Source organism: Bufo gargarizans, unplaced genomic scaffold (genome assembly GCF_014858855.1).
Source record: "Bufo gargarizans isolate SCDJY-AF-19 unplaced genomic scaffold, ASM1485885v1 original_scaffold_986_pilon, whole genome shotgun sequence".
In the NCBI taxonomy this organism is placed as follows: Eukaryota; Metazoa; Chordata; class Amphibia; order Anura; family Bufonidae; genus Bufo; species Bufo gargarizans.
Genome location: NW_025334784.1, coordinates 9,596 through 35,085, shown reverse-complemented (window position 1 = coordinate 35,085; position 25,490 = coordinate 9,596). Strand labels below are relative to the sequence as shown.

Here is a 25,490-nt window from a genome sequence, read left to right as displayed (position 1 = left end):
CAGACCCTGCGCGGTCATTCTTTACATCCCCCCGACCACTCGCCCCATGTACTGGCACTGCAGACCCTGCGCGTTCATTCTTTACATCCCCCGACCACTCACCCCTTATATTGGCACTGCAGACCCTGCGCGGTCATTCTTTACATCCCCCGACCACTCGCCCCATATACTGGCACTGCAGACCCTGCGCGGGTCATTCTATACATCCCCCCGACCGCTCGCCCCATGTACTGGCACTGCAGACCCTGCGCGGGTCATTCTTTACATCCCCCGACCACTCGCCCCATGTACTGGCACTGCAGACCCTGCGCGGTCATTCTTTACATCCCCCGACCACTCGCCCCATATACTGGCACTGCAGACCCTGCGCGGGTCATTCTATACATCCCCCGACCGCTCGCCCCATGTACTGGCACTGCAGACCCTGCGCGGTCATTCTTTACATCCCCCGACCACTCGCCCCATGTACTGGCACTGCAGACCCTGCGCGGTCATTCTATACATCCCCCGACCACTCGCCCATATACTGGCACTGCAGACCCTGCGCGGGTCATTCTTTACATCCCCCGACCACTCGCCCCATGTACTGGCACTGCAGACCCTGCGCGGTCATTCTTTACATCCCCCGACCACTCACCCCTTATATTGGCACTGCAGACCCTGCGCGGTCATTCTTTACATCCCCCGACCACTCGCCCCATATACTGGCACTGCAGACCCTGCGCGGGTCATTCTATACATCCCCCCCGACCGCTCGCCCCATGTACTGGCACTGCAGACCCTGCGCGGGTCATTCTTTACATCCCCCGACCACTCGCCCCATGTACTGGCACTGCAGACCCTGCGCGGTCATTCTTTACATCCCCCGACCACTCACCCCATATACTGGCACTGCAGACCCTGCGCGGGTCATTCTATACATCCCCCCCCCCCCCCAACCACTCGCCCATATACTGGCACTGCAGACCCTGCGCGGTCATTCTTTACATCCCCCGACCACTCACCCCTTATACTGGCACTGCAGACCCTGCGCGGTCATTCTTTACATCCCCCGACCACTCGCCCCATATACTGGCACTGCAGACCCTGCGCGGGTCATTCTATACATCCCCCCGACCGCTCGCCCCATGTACTGGCACTGCAGACCCTGCGCGGGTCATTCTTTACATCCCCCGACCACTCGCCCCATGTACTGGCACTGCAGACCCTGCGCGGTCATTCTATACATCCCCCGACCACTCACCCCATATACTGGCACTGCAGACCCTGCGCGGTCATTCTATACATCCCCCGACCACTCACCCCATATACTGGCACTGCAGACCCTGCGCGGGTCATTCTATACATCCCCCGACCACTCACCCCATATACTGGCACTGCAGACCCTGCGCGGTCATTCTATACATCCCCCGACCACTCACCCCATATACTGGCACTGCAGACCCTGCGCGGTCATTCTATACATCCCCCGACCACTCACCCCTTATACTGGTGCTAATTTATACTGATATTTTATATCTTATAATTTATATTAGTTGGTAGTCACTGAGGTGGTGGAAATTGGCATTTGGCGCTAGTGTATTATAAATGTAAATTATAAGTTAATAAAGCCCTTAGCTGGTAGTGATTTATAATACACTAGTGCCAAATGCCAATTTCCACACCTTCCCCCCCCCCCCCCCCCCTCACTGACTTTATCAGACCTTTATTAACCCCTATCAGACCTCAGAATAAAATGAACTCCTCTCCTGCGCCGCGGCGCCTCATCTGACAGCGTCAGGTAATAGTGGGCGCACTACGTCCTGATGCTGTACAGGCCCCATTATGAAGACCAGGGAGGGTGAGCATCGGAAGCGCTTGCTGCTGCGCTTCTTCCCCGCTCCCGGCACACGATGCAAACTAGTGCGCGCTTCCATAATGGAAGCATTTACTAGTATTCGCCTTATCGGTATATTGGCAAGGTTAGATACCGATTAATGTACAAAATCCTGAATATCGGCCGATAATATCGGTACTACATCCACAGCCGCCCCTCTGTCCAGGCTACTACTCACCACATCCACAGCCGCCCCTCTGTCCAGACTACTACTTACCTCACTATATCCACAGCCGCCCCTCTGTCCAGGGTACTACTCACCTCACTACATCCACAGCCGCCCCTCTGTCCAGACTACTACTTACCTCACTATATCCACAGCCGCCCCTCTGTCCAGGGTACTACTTACCTCACTATATCCACAGCAGCCCCTCTGTCCAGACTACTACTCACCTCACTACATACACATCCGCCCCTCTGTCCAGGGTACTACTCACCTCACTACATTCACATCCGCCCCTCTGTCCAGGCTTCTACTCACCTCACTACATACACAGCCGCCCCTCTGTCCAGGCTACTACTCACCTCACTACATCCACAGCCGCCCCTCTGTCCAGACTACTACTCACCTCACTACATCCACAGCCGCCCCTCTGTCCAGGCTACTACTCACCTCACTACATCCACAGCCGCCCCTCTGTCCAGGGTACTACTCACCTCACTACATCCACAGCCGCCCCTCTGTCCATGCTACTACTCACCTCACTACATCCACAGCCGCCCCTCTGTCCAGGCTACTACTCACCTCACTACATCCACAGCCGCCCCTCTGTCCAGGCTACTACTCACCTCACTATATCCACAGCCGCCCCTCTGTCTAGGCTTCTACTCACCTCACTACATCCGCCCCTCTGTCCAGGCTACTACTCACCTCACTACATCCACATCCGCCCCTCTGTCCAGGCTTCTACTCACCTCACTACATCCACATCCGCCCCTCTGTCCAGGCTACTACTCACCTCACTACATCCACAGCCGCCCCTCTGTCCAGGCTACTACTCACCTCACTACATCCACAGCCGCCCCTCTGTCCAGGCTACTACTCACCTCACTACATCCACAGCCGCCCCTCTGTCCAGGCTACTACTCACCTCACTATATCCACAGCCGCCCCTCTGTCTAGGCTTCTACTCACCTCACTACATCCGCCCCTCTGTCCAGGCTACTACTCACCTCACTACATCCACAGCCGCCCCTCTGTCCAGGCTTCTACTCACCTCACTACATCCACATCCGCCCCTCTGTCCAGGGTACTACTCACCTCACTACATCCACAGCCGCCCCTCTGTCCAGGCTACTACTCACCTCACTACATCCACAGCCGCCCCTCTGTCCATGCTACTACTCACCTCGCTACATCCACAGCCGCCCCTCTGTACAGGCTACTACTCACCTCACTATATCCACAGCCGCCCCTCTGTCCAGGCTTCTACTCACCTCACTACATCCACAGCCGCCCCTCTGTCCAGGCTACTACTCACCTCACTACATCCACAGCCGCCCCTCTGTCCAGGCTACTACTCACCTCACTACATCCACAGCCGCCCCTCTGTCCAGGCTACTACTCACCTCACTACATCCACAGCCGCCCCTCTGTCCAGGCTACTACTCACCTCACTACATCCACAGCCGCCCCTCTGTCCAGGCTACTACTCACCTCACTATATCCACAGCCGCCCCTCTGTCTAGGCTTCTACTCACCTCACTACATCCGCCCCTCTGTCCAGGCTACTACTCACCTCACTACATCCACAGCCGCCCCTCTGTCCAGGCTTCTACTCACCTCACTACATCCACATCCGCCCCTCTGTCCAGGGTACTACTCACCTCACTACATCCACAGCCGCCCCTCTGTCCAGGCTACTACTCACCTCACTACATCCACAGCCGCCCCTCTGTCCATGCTACTACTCACCTCGCTACATCCACAGCCGCCCCTCTGTACAGGCTACTACTCACCTCACTATATCCACAGCCGCCCCTCTGTCCAGGCTACTACTCACCTCACTACATCCACAGCCGCCCCTCTGTCCAGACTACTACTCACCTCACTACATCCACAGCCGCCCCTCTGTCCAGGCTACTACTCACCTCCTCATAAAAACCAATCAGGTTAGTCTGACAACTTCTGTCCTTGGTAAACCCATGCTGGTTATTACTTATAATATTATTTACAGTCACATACTCCTGTATATAGTCCCTTAAGACTACTTTACCCACAACAGAAGTTAAACTAACTGGTCTATAATTACCTGTGAAGGACCTTGATCCTTTTTTTAATATGGGCACCACGTCTGCCTTGCGCCAATCACTTGGCCTTGTACCAGTCCCTAGAGAATCTTTACAAATTATAAACAGGGGCACAGCAATGACTGAACGGAGCTCTTCAAGACTCTTGGGTGTAATCCATCTGGACCCGGAGCTAGGGGTGGGCGATATGGCCAAAAATCTATATTGTGTGATATAATTTTAAGCATGTGCGATATATATTGCGATATATTGTTTTCTATATTTGGGGGGGGGGGTTAAACCTTTTTTTTTACTTTTTATTTAATAACTATTAGCCTCCTTAAGGGCTAGAACCCTTGTCATATTCACCCTAATAGAGCTCTATCAGGGTGAATAGGACTTTACACTCTCCCTGCTGCCCTGTGCTTTGTGCACACAACAGCAGGGAGCTGACCATGGCAGCCTCTCATGAGCCGGCCCCCCAGCCTCTCATGAGCCGGCCCCCCAGCCTCTCATGAGCCGGCCCCCCAGCCTCTCATGAGCCGGCCCCCCAGCCTCTCATGAGCCGGCCCCCCAGCCTCTCATGAGCCGGCCCCCCAGCCTCTCATGAGCCGGCCCCCCAGCCTCTCATGAGCCGGCCCCCCAGCCTCTCATGAGCCGGCCCCCCAGCCTCTCATGAGCCGGCCCCCCAGCCTCTCATGAGCCGGCCCCCCAGCCTCTCATGAGCCGGCCCCCCAGCCTCTCATGAGCCGGCCCCCCAGCCTCTCATGAGCCGGCCCCCCAGCCTCTCATGAGCCGGCCCCCCAGCCTCTCATGAGCCGGCCCCCCAGCCTCTCATGAGCCGGCCCCCCAGCCTCTCATGAGCCGGCCCCCCAGCCTCTCATGAGCCGGCCCCCCAGCCTCTCATGAGCCGGCCCCCCAGCCTCTCATGAGCCGGCCCCCCAGCCTCTCATGAGCCGGCCCCCCAGCCTCTCATGAGCCGGCCCCCCAGCCTCTCATGAGCCGGCCCCCCAGCCTCTCATGAGCCGGCCCCCCAGCCTCTCATGAGCCGGCCCCCCAGCCTCTCATGAGCCGGCCCCCCAGCCTCTCATGAGCCGGCCCCCCAGCCTCTCATGAGCCGGCCCCCCAGCCTCTCATGAGCCGGCCCCCCAGCCTCTCATGAGCCGGCCCCCCAGCCTCTCATGAGCCGGCCCCCCAGCCTCTCATGAGCCGGCCCCCCAGCCTCTCATGAGCCGGCCCCCCAGCCTCTCATGAGCCGGCCCCCCAGCCTCTCATGAGCCGGCCCCCCAGCCTCTCATGAGCCGGCCCCCCAGCCTCTCATGAGCCGGCCCCCCAGCCTCTCATGAGCCGGCCCCCCAGCCTCTCATGAGCCGGCCCCCCAGCCTCTCCCTCTTATCTGCCCCCTCTGCTAACTCAAACCCACCCCCCCTCCCCAGTATTGATCATTGGTGGCGGTGGCCTCCTCATTGACTCCTCATTGACCACATGATCTAACCTGTCAGATGAATGTTGTAAATAACAAAAAAAATAAAAACTGCCAAAACAGCTATTTCTTGTTATCTTGCTTCACAAAAAGTGTAATATAGAGCAACCAAAAATCATATGTACCCTAAACTAGTACCAACAAAACTGCCACCGTATCCCGTAGTTTCTTTAAATAGGGTCGCTTCTATGGAGTTTCTACACTAGGGGAGCATCAGGGGGGCTTCAAATGTATCGAGGTGTCAAAAAAACCAGTCCAGCAAAATCTGCCTTCCAAAAACCGTATGGCGCTCCTTTCCTTCTGCGCCCTGCCGTGCGCCCGTACAGCGGTTTACGACCACATATGGGGAGTTTCTGTAAACTACTGAATCAGGGCAATAAATATTGAGTTTGGTTTGGCTGTTAACTGTTTCTTTGTAACTGGAAAAAAATTATTAAAATCTGCCAAAAAAATGAAATTTTGAAATTGTATTTTAGCCGTTTATACTTGTTACCTAAAGGGATCCGTTTTTAGTGCAATTCCTCAGTGTGGCTGTGAAGCTCCCATTTCTCCTCAGTATTATTATGTGACAGGAGCTGCCCCCGGTCTATGCCCTGAAATGCTGCCCACAACCCGGGGACATTAGACAATCCAGTGTCTTGGCTCGGCCCGGCAGAGTTTGCGTCTTATAGTGTAGGGGGAATATAATTATATTGTGGTCACTATTACCTAGTGTTTCTCCAACAGTAACATTGCCAACAAGCTCTGCGTCACTAGAGATTATCAGATCCAGCAGAGCATCGCCCCCAGTGGGAGCTTCTGCAGACTGGCCCATGACGTGGTCCTGCAGCAGAACCGTGACCCCGGTCAATGTCTGGGAAGTCTCCCGTTATGACCACTGTACCCGCCTGTGCCGCCGCTCTGTCTGGTCATACAGTTGAGCTTCCATCTCTATAGACGCCCCCACCATTGCCTCTGTCACACTTGTCTTCCCTCCTCACATACAGGCACAGACGCCCCCACCATTGCCTCTGTCACACTGGTCTTCCCTCCTCACATACAGGCACAGACGCCCCCACCATTGCCTCTGTCACACTGGTCTTCCCTCCTCACATACAGGCACAGACGCCCCCACCATTGCCTCTGTCACACTGGTCTTCCCTCCTCACATACAGGCACAGACGCCCCCACCATTGCCTCTGTCACACTGGTCTTCACTCCTCACATACAGGCACAGACGCCCCCACCATTGCCTCTGTCACACTGGTCTTCCCTCCTCACATACAGGCACAGACGCCCCCACCATTGCCTCTGTCACACTTGTCTTCACTCCTCACATACAGGCACAGACGCCCCCACCATTGCCTCTGTCACACTGGTCTTCCCTCCTCACATACAGGCACAGACGCCCCCACCATTGCCTCTGTCACACTTGTCTTCACTCCTCACATACAGGCACAGACGCCCCCACCATTGCCTCTGTCACACTGGTCTTCCCTCCTCACATACAGGCACAGACGCCACTGCCTTTTCTATTGACCCGTCTTTCCTAAATAGTGTAAAACCCTCAACATTAACAGCCCAGTCATGTGAGGAGTCAACCACGACTCAGCCACAGCCTCCTAGTGCCACGGCCTCCAGCGCCACCATTTGTCTAGTTAGACTTCTGGCCTTTGTGAAAGTACATTATAAATAACTATTACCTGTAAAGTGAATATCCGGCTGTTTGTAAAGTTCTGCCGTCTTCTCCCTGTCCCCTCCTATATCCCCCTCCCTCACCCCATATATTGGTGCTAATGTCCCAGCGGGGTCATTCTTTACATTATACCACAGTACTGCCCCGGCCGCTCACCCTATGTAGTGGTACTGACGTCTCTGCGGGGTCATTCTTTACCCGTCCCCCGGTTACTGCCCCGGCCGCTCACCCTATGTAGTGGTACTGACGTCTCTGCGGGGTCATTCTTTACCCGTCCCCCGGTTACTGCCCCGGCCGCTCGCCCTATGTAGTGGTACTGACGTCTCTGCGGGGTCATTCTTTACCCGTCCCCTGGTTACTGCCCCGGCCGCTCACCCTATGTAGTGGTACTGACGTCTCTGCGGGGTCATTCTTTACCCGTCCCCCCGGTTACTGCCCCGGCCGCTCACCCTATGTAGTGGTACTGACGTCTCTGCGGGGTCATTCTTTACCCGTCCCCCGGTTACTGCCCCGGCCGCTCACCCTATGTAGTGGTACTGACGTCTCTGCGGGGTCATTCTTTACCCGTCCCCCGGTTACTGCCCCGGCCGCTCGCCCTATGTAGTGGTACTGACGTCTCTGCGGGGTCATTCTTTACCCGTCCCCTGGTTACTGCCCCGGCCGCTCGCCCTATGTAGTGGTACTGACGTCTCTGCGGGGTCATTCTTTACCCGTCCCCTGGTTACTGCCCCGGCCGCTCACCCTATGTAGTGGTACTGACGTCTCTGCGGGGTCATTCTTTACCCGTCCCCCGGTTACTGCCCCGGCCGCTCGCCCTATGTAGTGGTACTGACGTCTCTGCGGGGTCATTCTTTACCCGTCCCCCGGTTACTGCCCCGGCCGCTCGCCCTATGTAGTGGTACTGACGTCTCTGCGGGGTCATTCTTTACCCGTCCCCTGGTTACTGCCCCGGCCGCTCACCCTATGTAGTGGTACTGACGTCCCAGCGGGGTCATTCTTTACCCGTCCCCTGGTTACTGCCCCGGCCGCTCGCCCTATGTAGTGGTACTGACGTCTCTGCGGGGTCATTCTTTACCCGTCCCCCGGTTACTGCCCCGGCCGCTCGCCCTATGTAGTGGTACTGACGTCTCTGCGGGGTCATTCTTTACATTATACCACAGTACTGCCCCGGCCGCTCGCCCTATGTAGTGGTACTGACGTCTCTGCGGGGTCATTCTTTACCCGTCCCCTGGTTACTGCCCCGGCCGCTCGCCCTATGTAGTGGTACTGACGTCTCTGCGGGGTCATTCTTTACCCGTCCCCTGGTTACTGCCCCGGCCGCTCGCCCTATGTAGTGGTACTGACGTCTCTGCGGGGTCATTCTTTACCCGTCCCCCGGTTACTGCCCCGGCCGCTCGCCCTATGTAGTGGTACTGACGTCTCTGCGGGGTCATTCTTTACATTATACCACAGTACTGCCCCGGCCGCTCGCCCTATGTAGTGGTACTGACGTCTCTGCGGGGTCATTCTTTACCCGTCCCCCGGTTACTGCCCAGGCCGCTCGCCCTATGTAGTGGTACTGACGTCCCAGCGGGGTTATTCTTTACCCGTCCCCTGGTTACTGCCCCGGCCGCTCGCCCTATGTAGTGGTACTGACGTCTCTGCGGGGTCATTCTTTACCCGTCCCCTGGTTACTGCCCAGGCCGCTCGCCCTATGTAGTGGTACTGACGTCTCTGCGGGGTCATTCTTTACCCGTCCCCCGGTTACTGCCCCGGCCGCTCGCCCTATGTAGTGGTACTGATGTCCCAGCGGGGTCATTCTTTACCCGTCCCCCGGTTACTGCCCCGGCCGCTCGCCCTATGTAGTGGTACTGACGTCTCTGCGGGGTCATTCTTTACCCGTCCCCCCGGTTACTGCCCCGGCCCGCTCGCCCTATGTAGTGGTACTGATGTCTCTGCGGGGTCATTCTTTACCCGTCCCCCGGTTACTGCCCCGGCCGCTCGCCCTATGTAGTGGTACTGACGTCTCTGCGGGGTCATTCTTTACATTATACCACAGTACTGCCCCGGCCGCTCACCCTATGTAGTGGTACTGACGTCTCTGCGGGGTCATTCTTTACCCGTCCCCCGGTTACTGCCCCGGCCGCTCGCCCTATGTAGTGGTACTGATGTCTCTGCGGGGTCATTCTTTACCCGTCCCCTGGTTACTGCCCCGGCCGCTCACCCTATGTAGTGGTACTGATGTCTCTGCGGGGTCATTCTTTACCCGTCCCCCGGTTACTGCCCCGGCCGCTCACCCTATGTAGTGGTACTGACGTCCCAGCGGGGTCATTCTTTACCCGTCCCCTGGTTACTGCCCCGGCCCGCTCGCCCTATGTAGTGGTACTGACGTCTCTGCGGGGTCATTCTTTACCCGTCCCCTGGTTACTGCCCCGGCCGCTCGCCCTATGTAGTGGTACTGACGTCTCTGCGGGGTCATTCTTTACCTGTCCCCCAGTTACTGCCCCGGCCGCTCGCCCTATGTAGTGGTACTGACGTCTCTGCGGGGTCATTCTTTACCTGTCCCCCAGTTACTGCCCCGGCCGCTCACCCTATGTAGTGGTACTGACGTCTCTGCGGGGTCATTCTTTACCCGTCCCCCGGTTACTGCCCCGGCCGCTCGCCCTATGTAGTGGTACTGATGTCTCTGCGGGGTCATTCTTTACCCGTCCCCTGGTTACTGCCCCGGCCGCTCACCCTATGTAGTGGTACTGACGTCTCTGCGGGGTCATTCTTTACCCGTCCCCTGGTTACTGCCCCGGCCGCTCGCCCTATGTAGTGGTACTGACGTCTCTGCGGGGTCATTCTTTACCCGTCCCCTGGTTACTGCCCCGGCCGCTCACCCTATGTAGTGGTACTGACGTCTCTGCGGGGTCATTCTTTACCCGTCCCCCCGGTTACTGCCCCGGCCGCTCGCCCTATGTAGTGGTACTGACGTCCCAGCGGGGTCATTCTTTACCCGTCCCCTGGTTACTGCCCCGGCCGCTCGCCCTATGTAGTGGTACTGATGTCTCTGCGGGGTCATTCTTTACCCGTCCCCCGGTTACTGCCCCGGCCGCTCGCCCTATGTAGTGGTACTGACGTCTCTGCGGGGTCATTCTTTACCCGTCCCCTGGTTACTGCCCCGGCCGCTCGCCCTATGTAGTGGTACTGACGTCTCTGCGGGGTCATTCTTTACCCGTCCCCCCGGTTACTGCCCCGGCCGCTCGCCCTATGTAGTGGTACTGATGTCTCTGCGGGGTCATTCTTTACCCGTCCCCCGGTTACTGCCCTGGCCGCTCGCCCTATGTAGTGGTACTGATGTCTCTGCGGGGTCATTCTTTACCCGTCCCCCGGTTACTCCCCCGGCCGCTCGCCCTATGTAGTGGTACTGACGTCTCTGCGGGGTCATTCTTTACCCGTCCCCCAGTTACTGCCCCGGCCGCTCACCCTATGTAGTGGTACTGATGTCTCTGCGGGGTCATTCTTTACCCGTCCCCCGGTTACTGCCCCGGCCGCTCGCCCTATGTAGTGGTACTGACGTCTCTGCGGGGTCATTCTTTACCCGTCCCCCGGTTACTGCCCCGGCCGTTCACCCTATGTAGTGGTACTGACGTCTCTGCGGGGTCATTCTTTACCTGTCCCCCGGTTACTGCCCCGGCCGCTCGCCCTATGTAGTGGTACTGATGTCTCTGCGGGGTCATTCTTTACCCGTCCCCCCGGTTACTGCCCCGGCCGCTCGCCCTATGTAGTGGTACTGATGTCTCTGCGGGGTCATTCTTTACCCGTCCCCCGGTTACTGCCCCGGCCGCTCGCCCTATGTAGTGGTACTGATGTCTCTGCGGGGTCATTCTTTACCGGTCCCCCGGTTACTGCCCCGGCCGCTCGCCCTATGTAGTGGTACTGACTGTCTCTGCGGGGTCATTCTTTACCCGTTCCCCCGGTTACTGCCCGGCCGCTCGCCCTATGTAGTGGTACTGACGTCTCTGCGGGGTCATTCTTTACCCGTCCCCCGGTTACTGCCCCGGCCGCTCGCCCTATGTAGTGGTACTGACGTCTTCTGCGGGGTCATCTTTACCCGTCCCCCGGTTTACTGCCCCGGCCGCATCGCCCTATGTAGTGGTACTGACGTCTCTGCGGGGGTCATTCTTTACCCGTCCCCCGGTTTACTGCCCGGCCGCTCGCCCTATGTAGTGGTACTGCGTCTCTGCGGGGTCATTCTTTACCCGTCCCCCGGTTACTGCCCCGGCCGCTCGCCCTATGTAGTGGTACTGATGTCTCTGCGGGGGTCATTCTTTACCCGTCCCCCGGTTACTGCCCCGGGCCGCTCGCCCTATTAGTGGTACTGATGTCTCTGCGGGGTCATTCTTTACCCGTCCCCCGGTTACTGCCCCGGCCGCTCGCCCTATGTAGTGGTACTGATGTCTCTGCGGGGTCATTCTTTACCCGTCCCCCGGTTACTGCCCCGGCCGCTCGCCCTATGTAGTGGTACTGACGTCTCTGCGGGGTCATTCTTTACCCGTCCCCCGGTTACTGCCCCGGCCGCTCGCCCTATGTAGTGGTACTGACGTCTCTGCGGGGTCATTCTTTACCCGTCCCCCGGTTACTGCCCCGGCCGCTCGCCCTATGTAGTGGTACTGATGTCTCTGCGGGGTCATTCTTTACCCGTCCCCCGGTTACTGCCCCGGCCGCTCGCCCTATGTAGTGGTACTGATGTCTCTGCGGGGTCATTCTTTACCTGTCCCCCGGTTACTGCCCCGGCCGCTCGCCCTATGTAGTGGTACTGACGTCTCTGCGGGGTCATTCTTTACCCGTCCCCCGGTTACTGCCCCGGCCGCTCGCCCTATGTAGTGGTACTGATGTCTCTGCGGGGTCATTCTTTACCCGTCCCCCGGTTACTGCCCCGGCCGCTCACCCTATGTAGTGGTACTGATGTCCCAGCGGGGTCATTCTTTACACCCCCATGTGTTAGTGGACTCCTTGATGATTTCTCTCCACGTTTTCCTCTTTCCCAGGTTCCTGACGGAGACGTCCCCGTACATGTGGGCCAACCTGGGCATCGGCCTTGCCATCTCCCTGTCTGTGGTGGGTGCTGCATGGTAAGTGTCTGATGATGAATATAATGCGGTAGTGTCAGTGCAGACTGCTGCAGGCGTGTGGGGGGCTATGACGACCTCACACAGGAGAGGCCTCGGGCCCGTGCTTCCAGGGTTTTATTTTGGGGTGAAATGACAAAGTATTGTGTCTGGGGGCTCCCAGGACATGGGCCCCTCGCCCCCTTGTAGTTCCTTACGTCTCTGTCTTGTCTTAGGGGGATCTACATCACTGGCTCCAGTATCCTGGGGGGAGGGGTGAAAGCCCCGCGCATTAAGACGAAGAACCTGGTCAGGTAAGGTGGCGGCGATCCGTGAGATCTTGTGATGCGGTGATCCTAGCGCCGGAGAAATGAGCCCATGATCTCTCTCTTCTTCCAGTATCATCTTCTGTGAGGCGGTGGCGATCTACGGCATCATCATGGCCATTGTCATCAGCAACATGGTGGAGGTAAGAGCGCACCCGCCCGGGTCAGCCGCAGAGCCTGGCGTTCAGGTGGCGCCGCTGGATCCGCTGCAGAATAACCGCCTGTCCCTTCTATTTCAGCAATTCCGAGGGAACACTCCTGAAACCATCGGGAACTCGAACTATCATGCAGGTCAGTGCTGCGCCCCGCAGGGTATGCCTAGAGAATGACCCCCAGGGTCATACCTGACTGTAGGGCTGCCCCCCCCAGTGACACCGATATCGCGGCCCCCCCAGTGACACCGATATCGCCCCCCACCCTTCCCGTGTGTATCGCGGCGCCCCCCCCCCATGTGTATCGGGACTAAAGCAACATTTTATTTGAAAAAATGCCTGTTAGGTCAAAGTGCTCGGTAACACCCTCCCTAAATTCTGTGAGGGGTGTAGGTTCCACAATGGGGTAGTTCTTGGGGGTTTCCACTGTGGGGCACCTCAGGGGGCCTTCAAATGAGACATGGCACCCGAAAACCATTCCAACTAAATCTGTCCTCCAAAAGCAATCTGGCGCTCCTTCCCGTCTGAGCCCCGCGGCGCGCCCGTACCGCTGTCTACCAGCACAGGTGTAAAGGGTTCAGGGTGGTAAATATTGAGGCTTCTCTTGCTGTTAACCCTTGCTGTGTTGCATCCATTATCCTTCAATTCCCTAAAGGGTTAATAAAGATTGTAAAATCAGAACTGAAAATGGGGTCATTTTGGATGGTTTCCAGGATGTAAAACCTCCCGAATAGACCAACCTGCTTATCTTATATAAAGCCTGCCTGTCCCCGGGATGAATGTGCGCGCAGTGCAGCGCGGTCCTGCGGCCAGCCCAGCCGCCCCTTCTCGCAGTATAAACGTGCGGTCATAGTTTTACAAATGTCTTGTCTGCACATATTTTAATTTTTTTGTAACAGAAAAAAAATTTAAGGAAAGAAGGGAAAAAATAAATATATATAAATTTTCATAATTTTCAGTTTTCCCTTAAAGACACAGGGCACATTTATTAAGGCTGGCGCCACCGGTCTTTATAAAGCCCCATAGATGGCGGAGGCGCCACTTCTGAATGTAACCAACTTCCGAGCCGTCTTACATTTAGACCGTTTTCTACACCTAAAACGAGCGTAGAAAATTGTGAATTGGGGTCCATCCGCGCGTCCGTAGAACATTGCGGATCCACAATACACCCGACCGGCACCCCCATAGAACTGCCTATGCAATTGCGGACATGAATAGAACATGTTCCATTTTTTTCGGGAGCAATGGACCGGAAGATCGGTGGTGCGCTCTGGAAATGCAGATGCGGAGAGCACATAGTGTGCGCTCCGCATCCATCCCGTCCCCATAGAGAATGAATGGGTCCGCACCTGTTCTGCAATTTGCGTAACAGATGTGGACCCATTATTACAGGTGTGTGAATGGAGCCTTACAGCGGCCTGCTGGCCCGGACCACGCTCACAACTTTAGACCTGGTGTAAAGGGGAAAAGTCACAGCACCTGAGATCCGTCTAATTAGGCTACTGTCACACGAGCGTTCGGGGCTCCGCTCGTGAGTTCCATTTGAAGGCTCTCACAAGTGGCCCCGAACGGATCCGTCCGGCCCTGATGCAGTCTGAGTGGACGCGGATCCGCTCACAATGCCTCAGTCTGGCACCGTCTGTCCTCTGCTCAGCAGGCGGACATCTGAACGCGGCTTGCAGCCTGGCCGTGCGGAGGCAAACTGATCCGTCCAGACTTACAATGTAAGTCAATGGGGACGGATCCGTTTGAAGGTGACACACTGTGGCTCAATCTTCAAACGGATCCGTCCCCCATTGACTTTCAATGTAAAGTCTGGACGGATCCGCCTGAAGCTACTTTCACATTTTTTTGTACAATATAATGCAGACGGATCCGCTCTGAACGCAAGTGTGAAAGCCGCCTTAGGCGTATTTCAGATTAGTTTTATATTCTATGTAATGACAGTCTAAAGTGCCCCCCCCCCCAGATACACTACACGTAGGTGGGCTCAGAAATTAAATGGTTATTGGCACTTACCGTACTTTTCGCCCTATAAGGTTTTAGAGGAGGACAATAAGAGAAAAATATTTTTCATTAGACATCAGATCCCCAATAGTAGTCAGACCTCAGCCCCAATCAGGTCCTCAGATCATAAAGAAGACCCCCAATCAGACCTCAGATGGAACCCCATGCCTCAGATCAGCCCCAGCGCGCTCCTCTTCCTCCTGCTGTCGGCTGTGCTGTGACTGGCGCGCACAGTGTGAGCTCAGAGCGCCCCCTGCTGTGCACAGCCGAGGACCAGGAAGCGGTGAGTACAGAGCCTTCACCGCTTCCCACTCCTCCGGTACTATAATGGAAGCGCTCATTAGTATTCACCCCAGTGCGTCTTATGGGACGAAATATATGGTAGATGGACCCAGTGCTAAAACTGAAAAAATGGCCTGGAAAGGAAGGGGGATAAGCACTCTGGTAATGAAGTGGTTAACACGAGAAAACGGCCCCGGAGTCGGTTGGATAAGTAAGTGTTCCAGTTATTACCACATAAAGCGACAGGTCAGATCTGCAAAAATAGGTTCCATCAGGAGGCTGCAAAATAGCTGCAGCAGGAAGGGGTTAATGCTTTACAGAAAAGAGAGAAAAGTATTCAGCTGCTTAAAAATATAGCTCCAGCGTTTTTCTGTAAAAACCCTAAAATGTGCTGTCTGAGATCTCTCCTGATTATCTGTGCCGCATGGCGGCGGCCTTCTCTGACCGGGACGATTGGACTGCATGCTACCATTCTTCTGCTTTTTGGGTTTTGCCTGAGACCACGTTTTTTGATGTCCTGGGATTGCGTGGCCGCTCCAGTACCCCAGTCCTGTCTGTCTGTGTTTTACCGTGAATTTGAGGATTTCAGAATAAATGGGCTTAACTAGGCAAAGTGATGAAATGATTTACTAAGTGTGATAGAACGGACCCGTCACCTCCAGAGTAATGGCCGGCACAGTACGGGAGGGGGCATCATCCTCCAGTGCTCCTCGGTATCTTCACATCTTCTTTCTGGAGGTGACCATTGTCTTCATCTAGTCTTCTGATTGTGGCAGGAGGGCTCCCCGGTATCTTCACATCATCTTCCTCCTGGAGGTGACCTTGTTGTCTAATGATTGTGGCAGGAGGGCTCCCCGGTATCTTCACATCATCTTCCTCCTGGAGGTGACCTCGTTGTCTTCTGATTGTGGCAGGGCTCCCCGGTATCTTCACATCTTCTTTCTGGAGGTGACCATTGTCTTCATCTAGTCTTCTGATTGTGGCAGGAGGGCTCCCCGGTATCTTCACATCATCTTCCTCCTGGAGGTGACCTCGTTGTCTTCTGATTGTGGCAGGAGGGCTCCCCGGTATCTTCACATCATCTTCCTCCTGGAGGTGACCTTGTTGTCTTCTGATTGTGGCAGGAGGGCTCCCCGGTATCTTCACATCATCTTCCTCCTGGAGGTGACCTCGTTGTCTTCTGATTGTGGCAGGGCTCCCCGGTATCTTCACATCTTCTTCTTTCTGAAGGTGACCTCATTGTCTTCTGATTGTGGCAGGGCTCCCTGGTATCTTCACATCTTCTTCCTCCTGGAGGTGACCTCGTTGTCTTCTGATTGTGGCAGGGGGGCTCCCCGGTATCTTCACATCATCTTCTTTCTGGAGGTGACCTCGTTGTCTTCTGATTGTGGCAGGGCTCCCTAGTATCTTCACATCTTCTTTCTGGAGGTGACCTCGTTGTCTTCTGATTGTGGCAGGGCTCCCTGGTATCTTCACATCTTCTTTCTGGAGGTGACCTTGTTGTCTTCTGATTGTGGCAGGGCTCCTGGTATCTTCACATAGTCTTCTTTCTGAAGGTGACCTCATTGTCTTCTGATTGTGGCAGGGCTCCCCGGTATCTTCACATCTTCTTTCTGGAGGTGACCTTGTTGTCTTCTGATTGTGGCAGGGCTCCTGGTATCTTCACATAGTCTTCTTTCTGGAGGTGACCTCGTTGTCTTCTGATTGTGGCAGGGCTCCCTGGTATCTTCACATCTTCTTTCTGGAGGTGACCTCGTTGTCTTCTGATTGTGGCAGGGCTCCCCGGTATCTTCACATCTTCTTCCTCCTTGAGGTGACCTCGTTGTCTTCTGATTGTGGCAGGGCTCCCCGGTATCTTCACATCATCTTCCTCCTGGAGGTGACCTCGTTGTCTTCTGATTGTGGCAGGGCTCCCCGGTATCTTCACATCATCTTCCTCCTGGAGGTGACCTCGTTGTCTTCTGATTGTGGCAGGGCTCCCCGGTATCTTCACATCTTCTTCTTTCTGAAGGTGACCTCATTGTCTTCTGATTGTGGCAGGGCTCCCTGGTATCTTCACATCTTCTTCCTCCTGGAGGTGACCTCGTTGTCTTCTGATTGTGGCAGGGGGGCTCCCCGGTATCTTCACATCATCTTCTTTCTGGAGGTGACCTCGTTGTCTTCTGATTGTGGCAGGGCTCCCTGGTATCTTCACATCTTCTTTCTGGAGGTGACCTCGTTGTCTTCTGATTGTGGCAGGGCTCCCTGGTATCTTCACATCTTCTTTCTGGAGGTGACCTTGTTGTCTTCTGATTGTGGCAGGGCTCCTGGTATCTTCACATAGTCTTCTTTCTGAAGGTGACCTCATTGTCTTCTGATTGTGGCAGGGCTCCCCGGTATCTTCACATCTTCTTTCTGGAGGTGACCTTGTTGTCTTCTGATTGTGGCAGGGCTCCTGGTATCTTCACATAGTCTTCTTTCTGGAGGTGACCTCGTTGTCTTCTGATTGTGGCAGGGCTCCCTGGTATCTTCACATCTTCTTTCTGGAGGTGACCTCGTTGTCTTCTGATTGTGGCAGGGCTCCCCGGTATCTTCACATCTTCTTTCTGGAGGTGACGTTGTCTTCTGATTGTGGCAGGGCTCCTGGTATCTTCACATAGTCTTCTTTCTGGAGGTGACCTCGTTGTCTTCTGATTGTGGCAGGGCTCCCTGGTATCTTCACATCTTCTTTCTGGAGGTGACCTTGTTGTCTTCTGATTGTGGCAGGGCTCCTGGTATCTTCACATAGTCTTCTTTCTGAAGGTGACCTCATTGTCTTCTGATTGTGGCAGGGCTCCCCGGTATCTTCACATCTTCTTTCTGGAGGTGACCTTGTTGTCTTCTGATTGTGGCAGGGCTCCTGGTATCTTCACATAGTCTTCTTTCTGGAGGTGACCTCGTTGTCTTCTGATTGTGGCAGGGCTCCCTGGTATCTTCACATCTTCTTTCTGGAGGTGACCTCGTTGTCTTCTGATTGTGGCAGGGCTCCCCGGTATCGTCACATCTTCTTTCTGGAGGTGACCTTGTTGTCTTCTGATTGTGGCAGGGCTCCTGGTATCTTCACATAGTCTTCTTTCTGGAGGTGACCTCGTTGTCTTCTGATTGTGGCAGGGCTCCCTGGTATCTTCACATCTTCTTTCTGGAGGTGACCTCGTTGTCTTCTGATTGTGGCAGGGCTCCCCGGTATCTTCACATCTTCTTCCTCCTTGAGGTGACCTCGTTGTCTTCTGATTGTGGCAGGGCTCCCCGGTATCTTCACATCATCTTCCTCCTGGAGGTGACCTCGTTGTCTTCTGATTGTGGCAGGGCTCCCCGGTATCTTCACATCATCTTCCTCCTGGAGGTGACCTCGTTGTCTTCTGATTGTGGCAGGGCTCCCCGGTATCTTCACATCTTCTTCTTTCTGAAGGTGACCTCATTGTCTTCTGATTGTGGCAGGGCTCCCTGGTATCTTCACATCTTCTTCCTCCTGGAGGTGACCTCGTTGTCTTCTGATTGTGGCAGGGGGGCTCCCCGGTATCTTCACATCATCTTCTTTCTGGAGGTGACCTCGTTGTCTTCTGATTGTGGCAGGGCTCCCTGGTATCTTCACATCTTCTTTCTGGAGGTGACCTCGTTGTCTTCTGATTGTGGCAGGGCTCCCTGGTATCTTCACATCTTCTTTCTGGAGGTGACCTTGTTGTCTTCTGATTGTGGCAGGGCTCCTGGTATCTTCACATAGTCTTCTTTCTGGAGGTGACCTCGTTGTCTTCTGATTGTGGCAGGGCTCCCTGGTATCTTCACATCTTCTTTCTGGAGGTGACCTCGTTGTCTTCTGATTGTGGCAGGGCTCCCCGGTATCTTCACATCTTCTTCCTCCTTGAGGTGACCTCGTTGTCTTCTGATTGTGGCAGGGCTCCCCGGTATCTTCACATCTTCTTCCTCCTGGAGGTGACCTTGTTGTCTTCTGATTGTGGCAGGGCTCCTGGTATCTTCATACTTTTTCCGTTCCTCAGGATGAGGTGTGTTCAGGTCCTGATTGTTGGGCTGGCTTTTCCCTATTATTCTGTTGCTCTTACAGGTAGATGATTTGCTCTGGAGAAATATCAGTTGGTGACGTTGTAGCGCTGTTGTTCTGAACACGGTCTCGTATGGTCCCCAGTGGGCAGCACAGGACATGATGCTTCCTGTAGGGGGCGTCCCATAATCCCTCGGTCACTATATGTTCATTGTGGTCTGGCAGGTCCCATGACTGGATCCGGAATATTCCTCATTCTTGTCCTCTGTGGGTTTGCAGGGTTCTCCATGTTTGGCGCCGGCCTCACTGTGGGATTCTCCAACCTCTTCTGTGGGATATGTGTGGGAATTGTCGGCAGCGGAGCCGCCCTTGCCGATGCGCAGAACCCCAGCCTCTTCGTGAAAATTCTGATTGTGGAGATCTTCGGCAGCGCCATCGGGCTGTTTGGAGTGATTGTCGCCATCCTGCAGGTACCAGTGCCATCTCTTTCTTCTGCTCAGTCTCCATCCTCACATGTTTACTTGCTGACTACTGATCCTCTGTGCTGCTGTGAGGGCTGCTGCATCTGTCCATGCTTATAATAAATCTCTTTTTATTTGATTTGCAGACGTCTAAAGTAAAAATGGGAAACTGAAGGCTGATAGTTTGGAGGACGCCGACTTTCTTCCATGTGCTCGCAGGCGCCGCTGATCCCAGCCCGGCCGTCCTTCGTTCCTCACGTGCTGTACCATGTGTATATATTTCATTGTGATAAGTATATAGATTTATTGCTGGAGATTGGTCCTGTCTAGACGAGGGCCAGAGAAGCGGCGCCTCCCTCCTGACTATACTCCTGGTCATGTGATCACGGCGTGTAATAAATCCCTCCCCTCCTGTTACGGTCACTTTCCCACAGTGTTGAGTATTTTGTGTGATTTCACTCCTGCCGCCATATCCTGGACCGGGTCTATAGCCGCGGGAATGATGGCTGTCTCCCTGCCCCCTCAGCCCAACACAGGGGGCGCTCTCTAGTGCTGCACACACCGGTGCGGCTCATTAGGGGGCGCTCTCTAGCGCTGCACGCACCGGTGCGGGTCATTAGGGGGCGCCCTCTAATCTTGTATCCACACAGACTCTGCAGACATTTCGGCTCCAGCTGCCCCTCCCTGTGTCCCCGCCGCTGGGTCCTCACTGGATGTAAATGATCTTTTCTATCTGGACCATAATAAAAGTTATTTGTGTCGTGTCAGTCAGTGGCTTCTTCCGCGCAGGTCCTGCAGTGCATGCGTCGCCATCTTTACCCAACTCCTGAGGCAATGCTGCAAGTTATCGGGCAGAGTAAGCAGCGCTGACCCCGTGTGCCCTCTGTCTGCACCCAGGACGGGGGAAATACATGTGTTATAGAGCATAACCTGACGGACAAGGGGGAAGTGATGTCTCCACAGCGGCCACAGACTGATAGCAGCCGCTCCAGCACTGATATAACCTCCAGACATTACATCACATGTGACTGATATCAGCCGCTCCTCTTATAACGCTCCAGCACTGATATAACCTCCAGAGACATTACATCACATGTGACTGATATCAGCCGCTCCTCTTATAACGCTCCAGCGCTGATATAATATGTGGAGTGTGAGGTCAGTGGCCCTCTAATGCTGCTTACTATAAAGGGGCAGTTTGTAGAAGGCATCCATGATGACCCCGGGGGCCAGAAGCCGATTTCCCGCTTTGATCTGTGATGAGGTCGGACGGACCGTCCGCTGCGATTCTCTTCTTTCTGGGCAGATAAATTATCTAGAATATTCTGTGCAGCACCGGAGAAGACTCTGACCGAACACTGACGTGTGACTGAGGTATTAGGGTCCATTCACATGACCGTGTCCGTTTTGCGGTCTGTGAACCACGAATGCCGGCCATGTGCATCCCACATTTTGACGTCCCACACATTCCGCCCTATGTCTTGTCTGCAAAATGGAGGAGACTGGGAAATTTTTATTTATTTATTTATTTTTTATTAGTGGGATCCGCAAAAAATGAAGATCAGAAGCCGACCAAGAATACGGTCATGTGAATGAACGCCATCCAGCGGCTAATCAGCGCAGGGGGCGGGGTTATACTGCTCATTGTTATCACAAAGATTCTGCGTCTGCTACAATGTATAAGATTTATTAATGCAGACAAGGCGACAATGTATCAAGACAGGGATGCCCAAAAAATGGGAGACCAGGAGTGCGGGGGGTAGCATCCAAAGGAGCCAGCCATGTAGGAAGATAGAACATGGCGCCGCCAGACAGCTGCGGCTCGCGGAGCGGCCTGGGGCGACGTTTTTTTTTTTTTAATTAAGTAATTTTTTATTAGCAGTTTTTAATATTACAAACGTAAGGCCCCAACCCCCACATACCATCAGTGTGATGCCCTCCATCTTCCACAGCTGCAGCATCCGGTTACATCAGTGCAATTGCATTTAAAGTACACAGGCACAAGCCCCATCCCTACAACATTCCCACAAAATATTGAAAGACAGTTTATGATCTTATAATCGAAGTTGGACCATACATCTGCCATCGGCCATACCCTCCCCACATTACATATCGCAAAAGCATCCCATGTCTTCCGTGAGAAATCGCCAATCACCGAGCCAAATACGTACAATGATCGATAAAGCCCTCACACTAAGCCCAGACGGTATCTCTGAAGTTCCCTGGACGCCAACCCGGGGGCATCGATCCAAGGAGTCCAGAGCTTTTCAAATTTGGCCATGGCACCCCTCTTTCTATAGACCCCTCGTTCCAAGTTAAGTAACCAATTAATCTTAGCTTGGGGCGACGTTTTGATTTGTCCATCATTACGGCTTCTACAGGAATCGTCACTCAGCTTTCCTGAGTGCTGAATGCAGGGGTCCATCCGCCACAGCTGCAGCACTCTATAGCAGCCGTATCGGTAATCACCCAGCTTTCCTGAGTGCTGAATGCAGAGGTCCATCCGCCACCGCTGCAGCACTCTATAGCTGCCGTATCGGTAATCACCCAGCTTTCCTGAGTGCTGAATGCAGGGGTCCATCCGCCACCGCTGCAGCACTCTATAGCAGCCGTATCGGTAATCACCCAGCTTTCCTGAGTGCTGAATGCAGTGGGTCCATCCTCCACCGCTGCAGCACTCTATAGCAGCCGTATCGGTAATCACCCAGCTTTCCTGAGTGCTGAATACTGGGGTCCATCCGCCACCGCTGCAGCACTCTATAGCAGCCGTATCGGTAATCACCCAGCTTTCCTGAGTGCTGAATGCAGGGGTCCATCCGCCACCGCTGCAGCACTCTATAGCAGCCGTATCGGTAATCACCCAGCTTTCCTGAGTGCTGAATGCAGGGGTCCATCCGCCACCGCTGCAGCACTCTATAGCAGCCGTATCGGTAATCACCCAGCTTTCCTGAGTGCTGAATGCTGGGGTCCATCCGCCACCGCTGCAGCACTCTATAGCAGCCTGTATCGGTAATCACCCAGCTTTCCTGAGTGCTGAATGCTGGGGTCCATCCGCCACCGCTGCAGCACTCTATAGCAGCCGTATCGGTAATCACCCAGCTTTCCTGAGTGCTGAATGCAGGGTCCATCCTCCACCGCTGCAGCACTCTATAGCAGCCGTATCGGTAATCACCCAGCTTTCCTGAGTGCTGAATGCAGGGGTCCATCCGCCACCGCTGCAGCACTCTATAGCAGCCGTATCGGTAATCACCCAGCTTTCCTGAGTGCTGAATGCAGGGGTCCATCCTCCACCGCTGCAGCACTCTATAGCAGCCGTATCGGTAATCACCCAGCTTTCCTGAGTGCTGAATGCAGGGGTCCATCCGCCACCGCTGCAGCACTCTATAGCAGCCGTATCGGTAATCACCCAGCTTTCCTGAGTGCTGAATGCAGGGGTCCATCCGCCACCGCTGCAGCACTCTATAGCAGCCGTATCGGTAATCACCCAGCTTTCCTGAGTGCTGAATGCAGGGGTCCATCCGCCACCGCTGCAGCACTCTATAGCAGCCGTATCGGTAATCACCCAGCTTTCCTGAGTGCTGAATGCATGGGGTCCATCCGCCACCGCTGCAGCACTCTATAGCAGCCGTATCGGTAATCACCCAGCTTTCCTGAGTGCTGAATGCTGGGGTCCATCCGCCACCGCTGCAGCACTCTATAGCAGCCGTATCGGTAATCACCCAGCTTTCCTGAGTGCTGAATGCTAGGGGTCCATCCGCCACCGCTGCAGCACTCTATAGCAGCCGTATCGGTAATCACCCAGCTTTCCTGAGTGCTGAATGCAGGGGTCCATCCATCCACCGCTGCAGCACTCTATAGCAGCCGTATCGGTAATCACCCAGCTTTCCTGAGTGCTGAATGCAGGGGTCCATCCGCCACCGCTGCAGCACTCTATAGCAGCCGTATCGGTAATCACCCAGCTTTCCTGAGTGCTGAATGCAGGGAGTCCATCCTCCACCGCTGCAGCACTCTATAGCAGCCGTATCGGTAATCACCCAGCTTTCCTGAGTGCTGAATGCAGGGGTCCATCCACCACCGCTGCAGCACTCTATAGCAGCCGTATCGGTAATCACCCAGCTTTCCTGAGTGCTGAATGCAGGGGTCCATCCAGCCACCGCTGCAGCACTCTATAGCAGCCGTATCGGTAATCACCCAGCTTTCCTGAGTGCTGAATGCAGGGGTCCATCCGCCACCGCTGCAGCACTCTATAGCAGCCGTATCGGTAATCACCCAGCTTTCCTGAGTGCTGAATGCAGGAGTCCATCCTCCACCGCTGCAGCACTCTATAGCAGCCGTATCGGTAATCACCCAGCTTTCCTGAGTGCTGAATGCAGGGGTCCATCCGCCACCGCTGCAGCACTCTATAGCAGCCGTATCGGTAATCACCCAGCTTTCCTGAGTGCTGAATGCTGGGGTCCATCCGCCACCGCTGCAGCACTCTATAGCAGCCGTATCGGTAATCACCCAGCTTTCCTGAGTGCTGAATGCATGGGGTCCATCCGCCACCGCTGCAGCACTCTATAGCAGCCGTATCGGTAATCACCCAGCTTTCCTGAGTGCTGAATGCAGGGGTCCATCCGCCACCGCTGCAGCACTCTATAGCAGCCGTATCGGTAATCACCCAGCTTTCCTGAGTGCTGAATGCAGGGGTCCATCCTCCACCGCTGCAGCACTCTATAGCAGCCGTATCGGTAATCACCCAGCTTTCCTGAGTGCTGAATGCATGGGGTCCATCCGCCACCGCTGCAGCACTCTATAGCAGCCGTATCGGTAATCACCCAGCTTTCCTGAGTGCTGAATGCAGGGGTCCATCCGCCACCGCTGCAGCACTCTATAGCAGCCGTATCGGTAATCACCCAGCTTTCCTGAGTGCTGAATGCAGGGGTCCATCCGCCACCGCTGCAGCACTCTATAGCAGCCGTATCGGTAATCACCCAGCTTTCCTGAGTGCTGAATGCTGGGGTCCATCCGCCACCGCTGCAGCACTCTATAGCAGCTGTATCGGTAATCACCCAGCTTTCCTGAGTGCTGAATGCTGGGGTCCATCCGCCACCGCTGCAGCACTCTATAGCAGCCGTATCGGTAATCACCCAGCTTTCCTGAGTGCTGAATGCAGGAGTCCATCCTCCACCGCTGCAGCACTCTATAGCAGCCGTATCGGTAATCACCCAGCTTTCCTGAGTGCTGAATGCAGGGGTCCATCCACCACCGCTGCAGCACTCTATAGCAGCCGTATCGGTAATCACCCAGCTTTCCTGAGTGCTGAATGCAGGGGTCCATCCGCCACCGCTGCAGCACTCTATAGCAGCCGTATCGGTAATCACCCAGCTTTCCTGAGTGCTGAATGCAGGGGTCCATCCGCCACCGCTGCAGCACTCTATAGCAGCCGTATCGGTAATCACCCAGCTTTCCTGAGTGCTGAATGCAGGGGTCCATCCCCACCGCTGCAGCACTCTATAGCAGCCGTATCGGTAATCACCCAGCTTTCCTGAGTGCTGAATGCAGGGGTCCATCCGCCACCGCTGCAGCACTCTATAGCAGCCGTATCGGTAATCACCCAGCTTTCCTGAGTGCTGAATGCAGGGTCCATCCGCCACCGCTGCAGCACTCTATAGCAGCCGTATCGGTAATCACCCAGCTTTCCTGAGTGCTGAATGCAGGGGTCCATCCGCCACCGCTGCAGCACTCTATAGCAGCCGTATCGGTAATCACCCAGCTTTCCTGAGTGCTGAATGCAGGGGTCCATCCGCCACCGCTGCAGCACTCTATAGCAGCCGTATCGGTAATCACCCAGCTTTCCTGAGTGCTGAATGCAGGGGTCCATCCGCCACCGCTGCAGCACTCTATAGCAGCCGTATCGGTAATCACCCAGC

The 25,490-nt window shown here is 55.1% G+C and overlaps 1 protein-coding gene across 1 annotated transcript in view; it reads left to right on the top strand.

Annotated features, from left to right (window-relative positions):
• The window catches only part of LOC122924284 (V-type proton ATPase 21 kDa proteolipid subunit), a 36,050-nt gene extending 15,705 nt beyond the window's left edge, over window positions 1-20,345 (top strand). The window contains exons 3-8 of the mRNA XM_044275236.1: window positions 12,276-12,359; window positions 12,572-12,649; window positions 12,735-12,804; window positions 12,901-12,952; window positions 19,397-19,587; window positions 19,725-20,345. Of these exons, the coding sequence (XP_044131171.1) occupies window positions 12,276-12,359; window positions 12,572-12,649; window positions 12,735-12,804; window positions 12,901-12,952; window positions 19,397-19,587; window positions 19,725-19,751 (502 nt within the window). The 3' untranslated portion in view covers window positions 19,752-20,345. The remainder of the gene's footprint in view (window positions 1-12,275; window positions 12,360-12,571; window positions 12,650-12,734; window positions 12,805-12,900; window positions 12,953-19,396; window positions 19,588-19,724) is intronic.
• The last annotated feature ends 5,145 nt before the right edge of the window (window positions 20,346-25,490 follow it).